The sequence below is a fragment of the Hippoglossus hippoglossus genome, chromosome 15, assembly GCF_009819705.1.
Source record: "Hippoglossus hippoglossus isolate fHipHip1 chromosome 15, fHipHip1.pri, whole genome shotgun sequence".
Taxonomy (NCBI): Eukaryota; Metazoa; Chordata; class Actinopteri; order Pleuronectiformes; family Pleuronectidae; genus Hippoglossus; species Hippoglossus hippoglossus.
This window is the reverse complement of record NC_047165.1, coordinates 13,210,846-13,229,735: the sequence shown is the minus strand read 5'-3', so window position 1 is coordinate 13,229,735 and position 18,890 is coordinate 13,210,846. Positions and strand designations below refer to the sequence as shown.

Below are 18,890 nucleotides of genomic sequence, written 5' to 3'. Positions count from 1 at the left end.
AGGGGATATAGCTTCACACCAGGAACTGGAAAAGATCCATCTGCACGAGCTCCATCACTCTCTTTTTCAAGAATATGTGAGTAATGCTTGTATCTTCTGTAATTTTTCCTTCTTTTGTAAAATTAATTAAGGAAACAGAAATTTAAGCTGGCCTTGTCAATGATGTCAGGTTGCTGACAACAGAAGAAAAAACTGATTAGTGTAGTTGTTTTGTTTAAACTGGTGAAACTTGTTTGCATGGACGAAACAATTTAGTGGATACAACTTTATTGCTTTTGTATGAAGGTAAGATAATTTTATCACATAATTACAAATTATAAATGTACTATAACATTAAACATTTTTACATGTTTCATTTTTAAAAACTGTTAAAAAAGGATATGTTCACTATCTTTGATGTGATTTCCAATATTACTATTATTTGATGTATTATTTACTAATATTTGAATATTAGAATTAACGTTTTTTTATGCTCTTGTTGTTTTTTTCCTTACTTTTATTCTTTCTAATTCTAAAATGTATGCATACAGCAGAAAGTTTTGTGATATATTTGAGTGAGCTGTAATATTTAACTATTATATACACATATGTCAATAACTCAGATATATTGAATCACTGATTAATTTGATTGCTGCCCTGCAGGCACTTGTAGCCCCTGACAGCCAGAATGAAAATGCCAGCCTACAAAGATTTGCTGGTGTTTGCAGCACTCTCTGTCTTCTTGGGATTGGCCCAGTGTCAAAAGTTGTCTAGTAAGTATATAAATTTCTTCATGCTCTATCGAGGACTGCAGCATATTTCCTGCAGCAGAGAGATGACACTAACTCTGCATTGTAACTTGAACAATATGCTAATATGTGTTGCGGCTATCTTTGTTGAGAAGACTTAGGGATGATGTTATTAAGTTAACTTATCATAAGCAACAGCACTTATATACAAAACACATAAATCATTTTTAAGTGTTGCTTAAGTAGTTTTTTCTTGGTTGAATACTGTACTTCAGCACCATGACCAGCAGATGTCAGTGTTTGTCAGGTCACAGTGCATTATTTGTCCTCACAGCAGGCCGCACAGTGTCATATTTCCTTCTCTCAGCGCCTGTGTAGACAAACAGGAGTCAGAGGGTCATGCTGGGGTTAACAGAGTCCCCCCCCCCCCCTCCCGGTTACCATAAATAAACCAGTTAGCACAATGTTTCTTTTTCAACCTGAGGTGTCCTCCCAACAGATAAAGTTGTCTGTCTGCAGAAATACTAGGCTATTGTTGGCCTGTTGGCTGTTACACAAAAGGGTAAAACAGATCCGTAATGAGACAAGACTGCAGGTTTCAGTCACAGATCTTTCTGCAGTCTTAACTCTGAAGTCGTTTTTCTGAGTTTTTCCACTCAAGTCTTAACATTGCAATCAGAGTCTTTCACCAGCAGACAGCACATTTCAACCTCACAGGAAACACCACAGCCGTGCTGATCTCATTCTAACTGCAGCACAGAGCGTCCACTGTTTCAGCTTCAGTCGCCAAATCCACCCATGGAAGAAAATAAACTTCCTCTACATGTTGATGGGCTTTAATAAATTACCTTTAAAGCGATAACACTGTTAAGGACAATGAGTAACTATTTGAAAATCAATGATGTCAGTGGTGATAAGATGTAGAGGAAGTTGATGCTGTATCACTTTGATGTCATACTAAGCTCTGTGTTTGTGCTGTGAGGCTTTGATCTGCTTGAGGAGTTTCGTGTGCCGGAGTCCAGAGGAGTGAGGAGGGTGGATGGCTCTCAACCTGAGGCGGTGGCATACCGCATCAACCCCTCCATCCATCTGCGCAAGACCATGAGGTAAAAGTACAAGACTACATATGCCTAGTCAATGATTAAAGGGGAACTGGTAATCGTATATTTGCTAAATTCCCAGCACTTTAACTTCTCATCTGGCGACAGTGAGGAATACGTATACTCTGTGGTATGTCACTACACTGTGATGTCACCTTCAAGCTCACTTCTGAACACACTCATCAGTCGTGCTGCATGCGGTCAGAGGTGAAACAGACTTGACACTTTTAACCTTTCAGAGACCGGTGCTAAGTTACTAATCATCGAGTAACTTAACACCAGTTTGAAAGCAGTGTGGATGTGCCTGTAATCCCACCACACAATGATGTCACATGGTCCTAAGAGACACCTGTGCAGCACTGTAGCATGGTGAGCAGTTAAAGCCTGTAGGGAACATAAATAAGGTTATTAGGGAAGTGATGCGCTACTCTGTCTCATATGTGAGCTTTGGATTGGATTTAGAAAGGATAAACACAGTTTCTCATAAGAATACTTGAGGTCTATCAGTTTGTTGCTATGCTAGTAGCTTAGCTCTAAGGAAAGCAGTCTCCACATGCTGATCTGTCCACCTCTTTGGTCACTTAAATATCTGGATGGTTGTTGATGCATTCTAATGTTAACATTTAGCTGTAGCACTGTTGTGCCAATGGACTGTAAATAAAGATGGATGACATGACAGGTCCCTAAAAGTGAAGACAAAGCATCGCGATCACCACCTGGTGGCTGACTGCAGTATAGGTCATACATCCAGCCTTCTCCACATTAATGGAAGGGACATGGACCAGAAAAGTGAAAAGTCAAGTGCACTTCAAGTGTTAATTTTCCGATAAGTTTTCAGTTATTAGTGATTTGATGCTGTCATGATTGACAGCTGAGACTGACTCGTGATTGGTTGAGAGCGTGTATCAACCGGACTTTGCTACCGCAGCTCCATCCTCCGATCGCTACTGTGCAGACTCCAGCTCCAAATGTGCAAGATGGCAGCATTTGTGCCTGTTCTATTTTATCTTAATTCTGTACAGTGGGAGGAAGTGGGGACATGTCATCCATCGTTTTATACAGTTTGTGGTTGTAGCTTCGCAGAGCTGCGAGCATGTCTTTAGGTCAAATGTTTTTTCTTTGAACGCTCTTCGTCTGAAAATGAATGCAAGGTTTAGAGCCTTTAGTGCTTTACTCATATTGAATAAACAATTGTTCTGCATTTTCACAAAAAAGCTACAAACAAATGTGGCTATTGAATCAGTCCCAACTCATATGTTAATTGGGGATTTAAGCATTGAGTTAAAGTCTCTGTTTCAACTTATGCACATTCCTCTTCAATTAAACCCTCATGTTCCCACATAAGCCCTTAATTGTTGTTTTGTGAAAGAAAGCAGCCTCTGTATGATTTTATCCAGTGTCCTATAAACCCCACTCCTGTGCCACAGTGACGTGTATCCAGATGGACTTCCCTCCGACTACTCCGTCATCGCCACATTTAAGGTGACCAATGACACTGCCAAGAGGAACTGGAACCTGTGGCAGGTCAGCGACCCGGAGGGAAGGGAGCAAGTCGGCTTGCGTTTCCAGGGCGACACGCGCACTTTAGACTTCTTCTACACCAGCCCCCATGGGAGTCAGATGCTGAGGACTTTCCATGGCGTGGAGAAACTGTTTGACGCAGAGTGGCACAAGTTGGCGCTGAGCGTGAAGGGCAGACAAGTGAAGCTGCTGATAGACTGTGAGGAGGTCAGTGTGGAGTCCATGGATGAGTCGAGGCCTGTCATCCGCCAAGGGTACACATCCATCGTAAAGCGAGCTGCAGGAGATCGTTCCGTGTCTGTACGTTAACAGCTTGCATTTCTACATTTTCTGGTCTATATATAACTTCCCTTGGTCTGGATTGCAACTTCAATTTGTCACATCATCTCCTCTGTTTTTCCAGTTGGACCTCCAGCAGATGGATGTGTCGTGTGACCCAGAGCAGCCTTACTCAGAGGGCTGCTGTGAGCTCTCCAGTGTGGTGAGTCACCTGGGATTAAACATCATTTCTCTCCCTCTGTTACAGACATCTCTGCAGTTTCAAAACCTTAATATCTCTTTACCTGTGCATGGCAGTGTGGAGGGTATGCAGAGATCGGTCTAACAGCTGGAAGAGCAGCTTGCAAATGTATGCACGGACAACCAGGCATTCAGGGACCTCCAGGGCCAAAGGTAAATGCAGCTGTACAGTGAAAATTGGCTGAAGGTACTAGAAAGATCAGTTGAGTCCGTGTTGACGAATTTGTTTTTCTTCTGCAGGGTCATAGAGGTCTTCCAGGGAAGGCCGGAGACCAAGGAAGACAAGGAAACTGGGTAAATAAATGTCTTTGAGTCATGCAAATATCAAACCTCCTGTTCCGCTGTGTTCACCCAGAGTGTTCCTACCCCCTTCCTCTTGATGGACAGCAAAGAATTAAACTGAATTGTGACATTGTAAAACTGAATTGTGACACTGTAAAACATTGTAAAACTTTTCCACAGCTTCACTGTAAAACAGCGAAGCTGTGGAAAATGGCAATAGACGTACAATTGAGACACAGCCGGATGGAAACGGATCTGGAAGCAGAAGCGCCTAGCGATAGTAAACACGGGGGCTCCTTTCATAGTTTGCGTCCGTTGCGCAAAACATTTTGTGTCCAGACCATTTGCATCAAACGCAGGATGTGCTGGTTTAGAATATAGGCTTTAACTCAAGTTGGCGAAGGATCACAGGATTTGTGACCGCTTTTGCTTTTCCATTTGGAAGAAACTGAGCCAAAAGTAATGAATCCCACACACACAGGAAAACCAGGCGAGTTGAGCTACAACCATACCCTCCAAGTGTCTGGTAATGAGCGGCATTAGTCTGCTTAACCATTGTGGGAATTTTTGTCAGATGATTTGTCTCTCGAATGTGTTCTATTTTTTGGGATATAAGGCTATTTAATTCACCACAGGGAGACCAAACTGGGAAAAAGACGAAAAAAATTGAGACAATGATAATGACGGAAGTATTCTGCTGCACGAGCCAGTTACACATGGATCACTGAATGAACAAATACACTCATATTTGAATTCTCCAGGGAGCAGCACAGTGCTGATTACTTCCACTTTAAATTTATGACTTGTTAATCTCTTGGAAGCGTAGCAGTTACTGTTACGTCGGAGCGAATCTGGGTGTCTTTCAAAAAACGGTGAGGAGAACATGTGTTTAAAGGAGGACAGGATTTTATACACATGTGTGATGTCTAGTATTTAACATGCTTTTGCACTTGAGAAAAGAAAAAAAACAGCCCATGCTGCATGAGCAAACACAAATGTGTGTCTGTAGAGCGATGCACTGTCCAGAGTGCATTTCCAGAGCTGTACATGCTACATATTCATGTCTTGAACTGCAGCTGTAGCTCATCTGGGAATCAGTCCTGTGTAACTTGCTAGAGTTTTGACCTCCTGCCAGCTCCTGAATCACGGAGCCCCAACATGTTTATCTCCTCCCCCGCTGGCATCCGAGGAGGGCATTTCCTGGCACACATATATGAACTGTCCATCTCAGGTGGTGGGTGGTCCTTTCCTCTTCAGGGGCTTTACACCCGCCTTCAAGGCGTTGTAAAGTTCACGGTCATGGCTCTCGCCGTACTGTCGGCCATCTCTGAGGTTATAGCCTGCGTCCAGCTGACTCTGCGTAAAAACAGTGTTGGGGCGAGATGGTCAAATAAACAGACAACACAAAGGCATCCTGGCGTAGTTGAATGTGTTTGTTGAATCAGTGACATGCAGCCAACTGGAAAACACTTGTCCCTCTACTACCAGGGACGTAAGCATCTGTGGAAACGATCACGGTCCATTTTGTTGTGTCAGTGACTAATGTTTCCTAAATCCTGCTGAAACTGTATATTCTCCACTGATGTGACTGATGTGTGACTGAAATTTATAGTGTCTTCATATTGAGTGAACTCACTGGCTTTCTTGCTGTGATATCAATACCACCTAGCCACAAGGATTGGTTAGTCAGCTTGTCTGGCTCACTAACCGCCCCCTTTAACCAACATAGTCTTTTTCAGACTTGTTTTGTACAGATTTTACACATCAGCTGTTCTCTTAAACTGTCCATCTCTCAGATAGCAGTTCCCCCATTTGCAGTCCTTGTGCTAAGCTAAGCTAACTGTTCTCTGAAATACTGCTACATTTACAACATTTTCTTTGACAAGAGTCCGAGGGGATGATTCATGTCAGTGTGTTAAAGCTAAAGACAGCAGCTTGTTAGCTTAGCACAAAGACCAGGAAGAGATGTTCACAGTTAGCCTAGCTGGCTTATCCACACTAAAGCAACATTGTCTTTTTCACACTTGTTTTGTACAAATTAATGTTCTACGCGTCAGAGAAGTTACAAGGTTGTTTTTTTAAATCTTCTTTATCCTATATTTAAGATAAATGTTTGGTTTTGTGCTAAGCTAAGGTTCTTGCACAGCTTTAACAAACACTTAGTAGCATGTTGACTATATTTATAGGTCCCGGAAGCTGGATTTTGTTCCCTATGTTCAGAACCAAGCGAAATTCCCTCTGTCCTCATCTTTCTGCAAAGCTTTGCTAAAAGCCTGAGCTTTATACGGGCACATGAGTGCATGTAATTCTTTAAAAGAAAGTGAACAAGTGTATTTCCCAGTATGTCAAACTGGTACTAAAACCTTTTTTCCTTTGTTCCTTGTCCATCTTGCCATGCTGACAGCAGAAAAATCAACAGCTGCTTTCTGAGTATTTATTTAAGGAGCAGATGCCGTCATGTCCGTCAGTTTCTCTGTCTGATGCTTCAGACGTTACGAGTGACTTTCTCTCACTGGAAACATTCACTCACTCTAAAATTCATGTTTTACACACTATTATTACAATATGATATATCATAGAAGCTGGTTGATTGACAAACAATTAGTTTAAGCTCATGTCTTGCTTTTGACGTGTCTTGCAGGCCATCAGGGGAAACACAGGAGACTACGGCAACATTGGCGAGCCAGGCCTCAAGGTAATACAGTCCTCTATAGGCTCCTGTCAGGACTTAACGCTTCAGTTTGGCTTCTTCTCAAAACCCATTAATGAAACTTTACACACATCCTCAGGGGGAAGAAGGAATCAAAGGCGAGAAAGGAATGAGAGGACTCTGGGGCCAAGTGGTAATTTATCGCTCTCAGATTCAGCTTTTTCTTTACCTTGAAACTTTACACATGTGCATTAATGTGATGTTGTGTTATCAGGGAGACCGAGGTCCTGAGGGGCTGAAGGGATTAAGAGGGGGAGCAGGGTTCAAGGTAAGCATCTCTGCTGGGGGCAGGTTTTGATTGGATGTGTTCAATTAGGCAGCAAGTTAATTAAGTTTCAAACTTTTCATTGGATTTGCTTGTTGAAAGTTTTTATAACTTTATAAATAACTCAGAGGGTAATTACAGGGAGTTCGCGGAGCTGCTGGAGACATTGGAGAGACTGGGAAATCAGGAGAAGTTGTAAGTTAACCTTCCAGACGCTGTGGTAAGAATTTCACAAGTTATTGTGTAGTTACTGTATTACTAACATTTTGGACTCTTAAAGGGGGCTACAGGCGAAACAGGATACGAAGGGATTCCTGGGTTTCAAGGAGTTAAGGTATTCATATTCCCTTATTTCTATGTCTTCTTTATATCCACCAATTTTGTAACTTAATTCCATTGTGCTTTTCTTTTTAGGGAAATAAAGGGAAGACTGGTGCGACGGGGCGTCCTGGGCCCAGAGGAAAGCAGGTGGGTTTTTTCGGGGGGTTCCCTTTTCATGGGATTCCCACAATCCATTTTGAGACTGTGCTAATTCAGTGTCTACAAAATCCCCTCATGTAAGCAGCGCAGAGCCAGTAAATCATTTCAAATGTGGTAAGACACTGGAGGACAGCTATGTTTTGGGCTTTTCTGCCGTCTCCATAAACAATGTTCGTCCATGTGGCCGGAAATTTGCAGAGATCTGAGGGTCTTGAACTATATCAACATGAGCTTGTGAGTCACTGTGAGAAAAGCCCCAACCACAATGATAACTCTCTCTGTTATAAATGAAGAAAAGCTCTCTGGTTCTCAGTGTTGCCCTCTGAGTGAAATTTGTTGCATAAAATGTAAACTTTTATTTTTCAGGGAATTGTGGGAGATCCTGCAGAGAGGGGTGCAGCTGGAGAGAAGGGGAAGCCTGTACGTACATTAAAACATCACAATGACATTAAATCATGTGTGTCTGTTTGATTATGTTCGATATACAAACATCACAAAGGTTTCATATTTTTATTCTCAATATTCTATACTGATTTTTTGTCTGAAAACTAGGGGATCCAAGGTCCTGTGGGCAGAGCTGGCACCGTCGGGCCAAAGGTAATTCACTGCTGGCACACGCACAACACCTCACACCTCAGTGCTCACTCGCACTGCCAAGATTATTTGTCTGTTTTGTAATGATGTGGCCTCTCTCTAGGGTATTATTGGAGATCCAGGCTTCTTTGGCAGAGATGGCGATCTAGGAATAGAGGTGTTACCTTCCTCTTATAATAATGTCTTCATGTGGAATCATGGAAGCCGAGCACTCATCTTAATATAAGTGTCATCTCTTCCTCGCAGGCTTATCAAGGTTCACAAGGTCATAGTGGAAAACTTGGGCGATCTGGAACAAAGGTAGCTCGATGGTCTTATTTGTTTTTTGTGAATAAATGTAAAAATTAGTTGATTTTGGCACATCAGCTCGTTGCTGATTGTGTGTTCTAACAGGGGGAGAGAGGCACCCTGGGGCCGGCAGGAGAAATGGGTCCCCAAGGCCGAACCGTAAGTTACTTTTTTCAGACATTTCCATCACTGAAGACAAGCACATAATACATTTTGCATGTAAAGTAGTCTGCCATCTTAAAGAAAAACTACAAAGAATGAGCGGTCCCTTAGGTCGTTTTAATATATGTTTTATTCTCGAGGGCCCAAGAGGTTACAAGGGTTCTGCGGGGAAACCAGGAAGACCTGGATTTATCGGCCCACCGGGGCCCACTGTAAGTGCTCCAGATGAATTTTCTAAACTCTTCCAAACACTAGTTCATTTTCTTCAAGCCATTAAACCTTGTCATCTCTTCACAGGGACATGTGGGTGTGCCTGGAAAACCAGGATCCAAGGTATTACAGCCTCATCATTACCCATCAGAGAAATTATTTGAAGGCAAAATTACCATTAATTGCTCAATTATTTACAGTATTCAGGAAATATTTACTAATCTAGAATATGCAGATGTGTTCTCTGTTGAAACCGGGTTTTATTACTTGACTTTTTAAACTTGTGTTCAGATAATAATTAAAGGTCAAATGAGTCTCCAGCTCATTATCTTCTTAATTATATTAATCAAGCCATGTCTTTGATCGTCATATTGCCACCCTGCTTCATCTGTGAACAAACTCATGATAAACCATTATGACGAGGTTGGAGCCTTCATGTTGGCTCAGTCATATTCTCCTCATCTGGACTGAAGGTCACAACCCGCTGATCTGCCCTTCGGGACCTGTTTCTGTCCCACGCTGATTAAAGAGGCAGATATTTTCTGCAGAAACCGCTTGTCACATGTTTATGTTTTTGTGGCGGGTTTTAAAGCAAACAAATCTTTATTTATTTATTTTTTTAATCTAATGAAAATGTATATTTAGAAGTAGAAGGTTGGCACTGATCTGTTTTAAATTATGTAAATGTTAATTTTGTTAGTTATTCAGGAAGTCGTAATTGTGTACTATAGAGTTGATTATCATAAGTTGAATGGCAGACTAAGAAACCAGAGACCAGCTTAGATGTCCGTCATCATGTTGACATTCCGACCCATCAGTACTTAACCTAGTAGTAACTACTGCATCATTACAAAAGTACTTAGTACTCATGGGGTGGACCACGCCTACATTTGATCTCAACTGGACACCTGTAAAGTTTTGTGCCTGAATCTTGGTTCTGACACTACTGTGGTGACAATATCTATGCACAGACAGACAGACATATAACCACCTACCAAAGTGCTGGAAACATCTACTGTGGAAGTTCCCACCATAGTAGGTGTCTCCAGAACATTTAGCCATGAAGGCATCCACAAACACATACAGGGTGACAAGGAGAAAACAATGACTGATCCTGTTCCTTAACTGGTTTGGTGTAGGTGTCCCAAACAGAGCAGCTCCACACTGGGAAACATTGGGATAGCGTGACTCAAAAAAAACAAAAAAAACCCTGAGTGCTTGAGCAGTGGCTGTCAAAAGCACGGCAGTGAAGGAGAATCTTATAATCAGCCTTGATTTATGGCATGAATTCTGACAGTAAGACAAACTCACTGCAGACAAGCATTAAAATGTTGATATCTTTAACTTGAATAAACAAATATAACTCATAATGAAGATGCTATTAAAAACCAAATAATGTGTTGGGCCCACCAGACAATGTACAATTTGAAATGCCCCTATGTTTAAGGTTTTATAACTCCAGGTAGTAGCTTCACATGCATACACACGCTTCTACTGCTCCCACATTGAAAATTGGTGCAAAATATAACAAGAAACAAACAGTAATAGAATCCAAATCCTCTGCTGAGAGGTACATTGTAGTCAGGTGCTGGTGAAATGCAGACAATATAAAAGAATAAGTATAAAAAAAGGTCTAATCTATATCATGCAATTTCACATTCGCACCATTCTCTTTAAATGAAAGCTGTGTCTGTTGTGGCCTCGGACTCAGAATTACTCCAAGCTTTACTGTGTTCAATTGATGGATGCTTTTCTTCACCAGTAAATGAAAAGTCCATTCATAGAGCAGAAGGCCTGTGAAATCCTGATACAGCAACTATCTGAAAGTTTCTCAACATTGTATTTTTCTTTCGCCTTGTGCAGGGTAACACAGGAATCCAGGGAATCCAAGGAGTTAAAGGTGGAGAGGTACTGCCCTAAATATTTCACCAAATATTTCATCTATTTTCATCATTAAATCCTCTTGTTGGTCTTCTTTTTCTTTTCTTATCATGATTTTGCTCTTTTCATAGGGAGAAAAAGGAGTTAAAGGCCCAAAACCGAAGGTGAGCTGTGATATTGTCTGAGTGAATAGTCAGAAAATCAAATATCAATCCATCAGATCACATTCCGCACATATTTCAGGCATCTGTCGATGTGATTATAACACCCACAATTGCAGGACAATGAGTCTTGCACATTTCACCAGGTGTTCTATTCCAGTTTAGGTTTTTATTTTACATGAACACTTCTAATTTATTGATACGTTCAGATATAAACACAACCCTGTCAAAACTGTTAATTTTTTTATAACACTCCAGAGCTGTTACCGCTTTCTGTGAAGCTTCTGTCCATACAAAAGTGATTTCTCATTCTTGTATTCTGGATGGATGCGACTGCCTGCGTCCTGAACCCAGTCCTGCTGAAGTTGTTAACCTGTTCCATAGGTTGGAGACAGAGGGGAGCAGGGTCTCCAGGGAGGACGGGGGAAGCGCGGCCCCGCAGGCCCTCCTGGAGGTTCAGGTCCGGTCGGAGTCAAGGGGGTTCGAGGTGAAGGAGGACCAGATGGCTTTCAGGGGCCCCCGGGTCCACCAGTAAGTAAAATGCAAGGTTCTGAATCTTGGTATAATGATGAAATACACTGCTCTTCAGTCCCGGCTATAATTAATTATGACAATTAATAACTGGCTATATCTTCATGTATCTGTGAAAGATGGCACAGAATCAGCAACGTGAACACAGACTAGCACACGCATTGTGTTTGATAACAACTTCAATGTCAAAAGCACATTTAAACAGTTTCTCATTTAGCGTGTGGTCGGTAGTGACTCACAGCAAGGGTTTAATTTAGTGTGGCTATAAATCCATAATGAGCCTCAGGAAATATTGTTGGCTTCACTTGTTTGCTGCCTTTCCTTTTCCTCTGAGAGGCAGCCGCTGCTTCAGCCTGCCCCGTCCTGTAAGAGCGCTCCACATTTCATGTCCCCCAGTTGGGTCCCCTCCAACTCAAGGATGTGGTATTGATTTGTCACACAGGGTCCAACCCTCCCCGCCGAACACGTGATCGAGGTTTGTAAGAGGGTGGTGCTGGAGCAGATGTCTACCTTCGCCAACTCAGTGAAGAGGACATGTGCTGCTGTCTGTCCTCTGTATGGTGACGTGCCCATGGGTGCCCCCGGTCCCCCCGGACAGAAGGGACCCCCCGGACCCTCTGTGAGTTGGTCTTAACTTTAATCAGCCTTTTTCTTTTTCTATTAAAATCATAGCTGTATGTATCACATCACCTCCTTCAGACCTTCAGCTGAGACACGCTGCTGGAGCACAGTGAATTTAACATACATTGTTAATTTTTTTTTTTCTCCCTGGCTGTGTAAAATTCAAACATTCTCTGAGGGTCTGGACTGGACTGAAAGAGCTGAAGTATTTGGCAGAAAAGCTTGGAATGAAAACATTACGACTTTCCACGTCTCTATGAGGACAAATAAGGAGTCGCACACTAGACACTGTCTCTGCGCTGAATGGTTTTGGGAGAGTATCGAGACTGTCCTTGGATTGGAAAGCCTTTTCCACATTATTATGCAGTGTAGGACCGATTCATGTTCCACGACTTCTTTAATCACAAAGACCCTCGGACTGATAAAGGCTCTTGAAGCCATTAACATATAAAGATATTCCACTATATTAGATTATGGCCAGAAAGCCTCATGATGTGGTGTTTAAAGCCAAACCAAGAACAGTGATGTCCCATTACTGTGCAATGTTTATCCCAGGCAGTGTTGAAGGATCTTTTTTACAGAGCCGGTCAAAGTTGAATGAAACCAATACGAAGTTTACACTGAAAAACGCACAATAGATTAACAGTGTATTTTCCTATCGATGATTGTTGTCAGGGCGACCCTGGTAACGACGGTGTTGGTGGAGAACAGGGTCAACAGGGATTCTACGGAGAAGCTGGAGAACTGGGACGAAAGGGAGAAACAGGTATGGAAAACAAACCTGGCAGAACACAGTTATGAAAATCAGTAACAACAAACCTAATTCACAGGAGCTTGTTTTATTTATAAAGAAGCAGTGGGAAAAGAATCCAGCTCATTTATTTAAAAGTGCATGAACTGATTCTTTTGGCCTCTGGCAGAACAACAAACTATAAACATATCATTAACTTATTATCACCTTAAAAGAACCGATACGGAGAATCATGTGTTGGCAGACAGTGGTTTATTTACATATCCAGCAGACATCTCATGTCATCGCTGGGTTATCGTGGCCTCCACTTGGACTTGACATATGTTCAACAGCCAACCGGCAATATAAACTGGAGGAGTCATTGAGTTTTAAAGATGTGGGCATTTGCCAGGCAGCGAGGGTCTAACCGAAAATACGCTGTCATGCTGAATTATGGGAGCTATTATTTATTATTCCTGGATTTTTGGAATGGACCTCATTGAAGGGTTACAACAGTCAGCATGTTGGCCTGTGTTTCATCAACTTGGACCATTGCATTGTCTTTTACAGGCCCTCCAACTTTATTTAAGTACAATAGGAAGGTAGAAGTAAAAAATACTCGATATACAAAATGAGTACTTTGATTTCATCCTATATTTGTGTATTTTCATTATATTTACATTAAGCTGGATTTTTATTCCTCTATAAGCTGATGGGTAGTTTTCTTTTCAAGAATGCCTCATATAAGATGATTGTGTTTATTTGGCAAAATCTTGATCAACAGTAGGCTAAGTATTCAAACATATTTTGTAAAAGTACAAATTTTCCCTTAAAAATTAAAAAGAAGTAAAAGTAAGATCATTTCCATCCCTGGAAAGATCATGACAACATTTGATCATGAAACCCAATGTATGAATCTGCTGAATCAATTTATCCTGTACTTCAACACTGTGTGACACTCACAGGCTGTCAGTGGCTGAAGCGTGATCTCACACTCACGCTACGTTCCCACACCAAGCCAAACAAATAAAAGAATATTTACATGGTGTGTGTGTCTGTGTCTGTGTGTGTGTGTGTGTCTGTCTTCCAGGTGACAAAGGAGAGCTAGGGGATAAAGGAGTGAAGGGTCATGGCTTTCCTGGCTACACTGGCGACCAGGGAACACAGGGTAATTCCATCCTCCAGGTTTTCATGTTGTTTGATGAGTTATTGAGTCATTAATTGATTTTCAAATCTGAGCCTGTGGAACTATCCTCAGCTGAGCCTGTGCTTCAGAGGAAGGGGGATGGAAATTATTATTGTAAGGGGAGCGTCTCCTTTGCCAAAAAACTAATGATTTTTCTCTGTAAATACCCTCATTTTTGTTTCAGGTAAGCGTGGACGTCCTGGCAGAGCCTTCAACGGGCAGCCAGGGAAGCAGGGTGAGCGGGGACATGGAGGCCAGCCTGGACTCAGGGGCCACCCGGGTCTCAGAGGCCCCCCCGGTGTCTGTCTCACCTCTGGGTGCTCCCAGCCTGAAGCCACCAGTGGCACACCTCAGCCAGCACCGCGGAGGTTGAGGAATCGTGCATAGAGGAAGAACAGTGGACAGTGAATTGAATAGTGAGCTTAAAGGAGGAAAACATTGACAGATTGATTTTTGTTAATATGTGTTTTGATCAAATAAATGGACATTTTCATGTAAATATGCAACTAAAACCTGAGCTGAACTTCTGCGAAAACAAAGACAACAACCACAGTATGTGAGTGGGAACAAAATATGTTTGTATAAAATGACCATCTTCATTTGATATTTTTATTTGAACTGATTTCAGTCTGAGTTGTCTCTAAACACCTGTGCTTTATAATAAAAATACAAAAGTGATTTGGTTTTTTTAGACTATTGTGTGAAAACCAGAGCTCTGTTATCTGGCACGGGATCTGAGACCTGGTGTGATAAATAACCCAAAACAAACAAACAGTAATGTTTAAAGAACATGAACATAATTTACATTATACTCATACAGTATATAGAATATATTTAGCGTTTTTGAAAAGTAAGTCAAGGAAAAATTGGCAAATAATTTAAAACTGGGAGGTTGCTTGGAGAGTGTGTTCCTCTGCTAATGCTAACATCCTATCTCGCCATGTTAATGAAAGTAAAAAACTCCTGGATCTGCTCATTTATCTGTTAATTTGTTCCCTTTAAATAGCTGTCGAAGCTAAATACAGTAAACTGTTTACCGCAAAGACTCCAACGATCAATAGATGGCTCCTGTTATTAATAGAATCTATACAATATATAATATTCAAAAAGAGCCATATCCTCACTTATTTTGTATCGCTGTGAGCCAACAGCAAAATTGTTACAAAATATTTAATATTTCATATACTCTTTATGATACATAAAATACATGTTTCATCCCCACTACAGCACTGTAAATATAAACTTATTATATAATTTAATTATAATTTATTTTATAACAACAAATATTAGCCCCACGTCTCTGAATTTCGAGTGTAAGGGTGCAGCGATGTCCTATAATATAACTAGAATGACACTCACTGACCTGCACCAAGGCCCCACAGTCCCCTTATGAAACCACAATTCAATTCGCTAGATCCAGATTTTTATTTGAATCTGCACCATATTGCACACACTCTATAAATATCACAATATCAGTCCCCTAAACGTGTGATTGGATCCATGAATTATTCTCTGAGAAATCAAGGAGAATGTAACAAAACGCCCGATCTCACAATGGTAAAGAAATGAAAAGCAATTCCTGGGCTTGCCCTCTGATCCGGTTCGATGCCACATCCCTCCACAAAGTTCTGTCCAGTAGCTTTCACTTGATCCTGATAACTGACAGACAGACAATGACAGACGAAAACATAACCCCCCCTTGACGGACGTAATTAAGGAGCATACTACATTATTTTGTATTCTCTATCCATTTCCCTAAGTGTTTTCAAATCCCAATTATATCTCATTGTACTACAGTGATTCTACATGGGTGAAAGGTTAATGATCTCCAACCTGTGTTTCCCAGAAGTTGTTGTAGCTATGAGAACAAACAATGACACCCACATCAATGTTTCCTACATGGCAGCTCTGCAGAGACTGTTGTAGTGTTGTTTCTTCACAGCAACAACAGCGCTGGCTGGACTCTTGGCCTGCGTGCGACTTTCCAGAAGAGGAACCTGCCGGTCAAGTGAAGTGGAGACTCTGAAGTGTATGAGGTACCACACATGTCTGTCTGCATTAGCCGTGCGGAGGGCCGACACCCATGCACTTCCCTGCTTTGAGATCAATGCATGCTGGGATGTGCTCCAGCCATTCTGCAGCCCAGAAAAGGCTAAATGGGTTGAGAAATAGAATGAATGAGTGTTTTCCACAGAAACGCTTTCGAAAAGGGGGAAACACCCTGGGAGCTCCGCGTGTGGCTCCTCTCCGAGTCTTTCCTGGCTTCCATTAATTTCCTCTGAGAAGGCCGGTGACTGCAGATCGTCATCCTCCACCCCTGTGGGACTGCAGCATCATGTGTGCCATGCTGCTCTGTTTTGTTCCATCAAACCATGCTATGGCCACCTCTGTCATGGAAAGAATTACCGATGCACGATTATCCCCAACATTTTGTCTGTGGGCTCAACCACTCGCCGTAGACATGCTCACTATTTATCTCTGCGGCGAACCGTACGAGTGATCCTGGTAAATACAGCTTAATGCGAGCGAGCTGATTAAAAAGCCAGAGCTGCAGAGCTTCAAAGTGATGGCACAGAATCAGAGGTTATATTAGACGGAGAGGCTTTATGTTGTCCTCGGGCAGTTATTTGAAAAGTTTCAGAGCATCTGCCAGACACTGTAAATGTTAGTTGATGTAAGTAATAATCCAAATGTGTTGTTCTGTTTGGTAGAAGTGAAAGTGAGCAGAGTGCTGACGGTGTTTGGCCCAACTCTAGATTCAATTAACCATACTGATGCAAACTTTTACCACATTCACACATTTTAATTAACTGGCACAATAACATACCGCTGGAGCGGCAGGGGTCATAAAACTTTTTTCCGGGGCAATTATCCTCCTTATTTGTGTAAACAGTTTTTGTTATGTGTGCAAACCAACTGCATATGTGTTGAACGGAACTTTAAACAAGAACCTGAAGCAATTTACAGGTATAAATCACGGTTTTATTGCCAACGTCTGAAAGTAACTTAGGCCTTCAACAAGTTTCTTCCAACTGCCAACAACAGCCTGAAGACTTTACTTCTATATGAAGGAATCGGGGCAAAAGAGTTTTGTCTTGTGAGGCTCAAACGTGAATTTAACCAATGTCAGGGGACAATCGGGTCATCCAGACTATTTGATTCACGAAGGGACCTAATTATATAACATGATCATAAAATGACATGATCACAATATAATGTTTGTCAAATTCTCACATTCTTTTCATTTGATATTTGCACCGTGCCAGAGCTGGAGAGTCAAACAGTCTCAAATCTAGTTTATAGTCAAACTATGATAACAAAGTCGCCTCATCAACATCCCACCAGTGTTGTATTAAAGTCTGTTTCTCCTTATATGAACCTGAAGTGATACCTTATCCCAACCCTAACTACAGAGGCTGTGGGGGAAACAGACTTCAAGATCAGTTGATCACGTTCAGTCTTGTGTATGTTGTAAGTCATTATTTTTGGCCCATGTTCAGGATGCTTACATCTACCTTTGAAGTGCAAGCATGAGCGAGAGCAACAAGATGCTGACTGCAGCTCATTTAGAGCAGGGGCACTGATAACAAGGTTTTTCTGCCAGTAACATAAAGACCCTTTAAAGTACTTGATTTCTTTTAACTTATCAAAAGAAATTAGATTTTCTTGCAAAAATTAAAAGAAGTTTGTCGCCATCAGTCTTTAACTGATTTGATTCAGACATGAGGACTTGCATAATTGATGAAAACAAGAAAATAAGACACAAAATTCAGATTGTGTATATATGTCTTTTTCATGTCCAATACAGAATTATTTTACCTCTTGGGGTGATAACTCAAATTGTTGTTATTATTACTCAAATAAAGGTATCTGAAAAAGAAGAAAATCACTTTTAAACTGATCTGCACACATGTCATAGACTCTGTAATGAGCTACTGGTCAGTTTTATGGGGTCACAACCCCCAAAAAGTTGGGGCCATCACTGTATTTATTAGTCCAGGAGCCACTGAAAGATACGATATTGACTTGAGCCACAGTTTCACTTTAATGTGTGCACATTAAACAGAGCTCAGGCACCTGGATTTCATTACACAAGATTATCATAGCTGTCTTGTTTAACTTGAGTATCTGTCTCGCTCTCCTGGTATCTAATCTGGTTGTTTATTAACAGTTATGTAATCTTGATAAGTTCACTACTGAATGTTGTCAGAATCCCATTGACAGATATGCTCCAAGTTATTCTATACAGATCAATGTGTAGCTCCTGAAAACAGACAAATCCAATTCTTGCAGAAAAACACAATGAGCATCGTCTGCCCCTGGGACTTCCATGAATGTACAACAACCAGTCAAGACTAGTCTCACCAGGAGGCTGGAAACAAAGCTTAGTATTTGCCTGTGTGATCCACCAGAGTGTGCTGAGGCTCAGGGTCAACCAGTCCGTCAGCGGAGCAAACCACTGAGGCTCAAGATCACATCTGACGACATGTTTAGCTCTACCTGTCATGTGATATTTATGTTTCATCACAGGGGAGTTTGATGGTTTTTGCTCACCCTGTGAATGCCAGCTATGATATAAGCAGTGGTGGAAGAAGATGTTCTTTCTAAGTGAAAAGCCAAACCCCTTATAAAATACTGTGTTGTAAAATACTGCGTTATATGTGGAAGTCTTGCAAAGTAAAAGCATGAGCAGTAAAAAGTGTATAAAGTTATGAAGATGTTTATTATATATTATATTATAACATACTAAATAAATTACACAATTGAGTTATTATTAGTGATGCATTAACATGTAGTAGATTAAATGCATTTTCCAACACTAGATATAAACATACACACACAAACCTTTATTGCATGAATTATGTTGTCTGAGCAAGTGGCTGTAAATTAGAATCTAGTTTATTTTCTCAAGTTTATGATA

The 18,890-nt window shown here is 41.2% G+C and overlaps 1 protein-coding gene across 1 annotated transcript; it reads left to right on the top strand.

The window, feature by feature from the left end:
• Positions 1-14,643, top strand: zmp:0000000760 (collagen alpha-1(IX) chain). Its single transcript, XM_034609610.1, has 27 exons — positions 1-76; positions 643-752; positions 1,711-1,834; positions 3,256-3,649; positions 3,753-3,830; positions 3,926-4,021; positions 4,109-4,162; positions 6,792-6,845; positions 6,940-6,993; positions 7,075-7,128; positions 7,267-7,320; positions 7,406-7,459; positions 7,540-7,593; positions 7,972-8,025; positions 8,158-8,202; positions 8,303-8,356; positions 8,446-8,499; positions 8,593-8,646; positions 8,790-8,861; positions 8,947-8,982; positions 10,723-10,767; positions 10,872-10,904; positions 11,286-11,432; positions 11,875-12,051; positions 12,729-12,819; positions 13,874-13,951; positions 14,154-14,643. Exons 2-27 carry the CDS (start codon positions 668-670, stop codon positions 14,354-14,356), a joined length of 2,298 nt encoding a protein of 765 aa, XP_034465501.1. The 5' UTR covers positions 1-76; positions 643-667; the 3' UTR covers positions 14,357-14,643.
• The last annotated feature ends 4,247 nt before the right edge of the window (positions 14,644-18,890 follow it).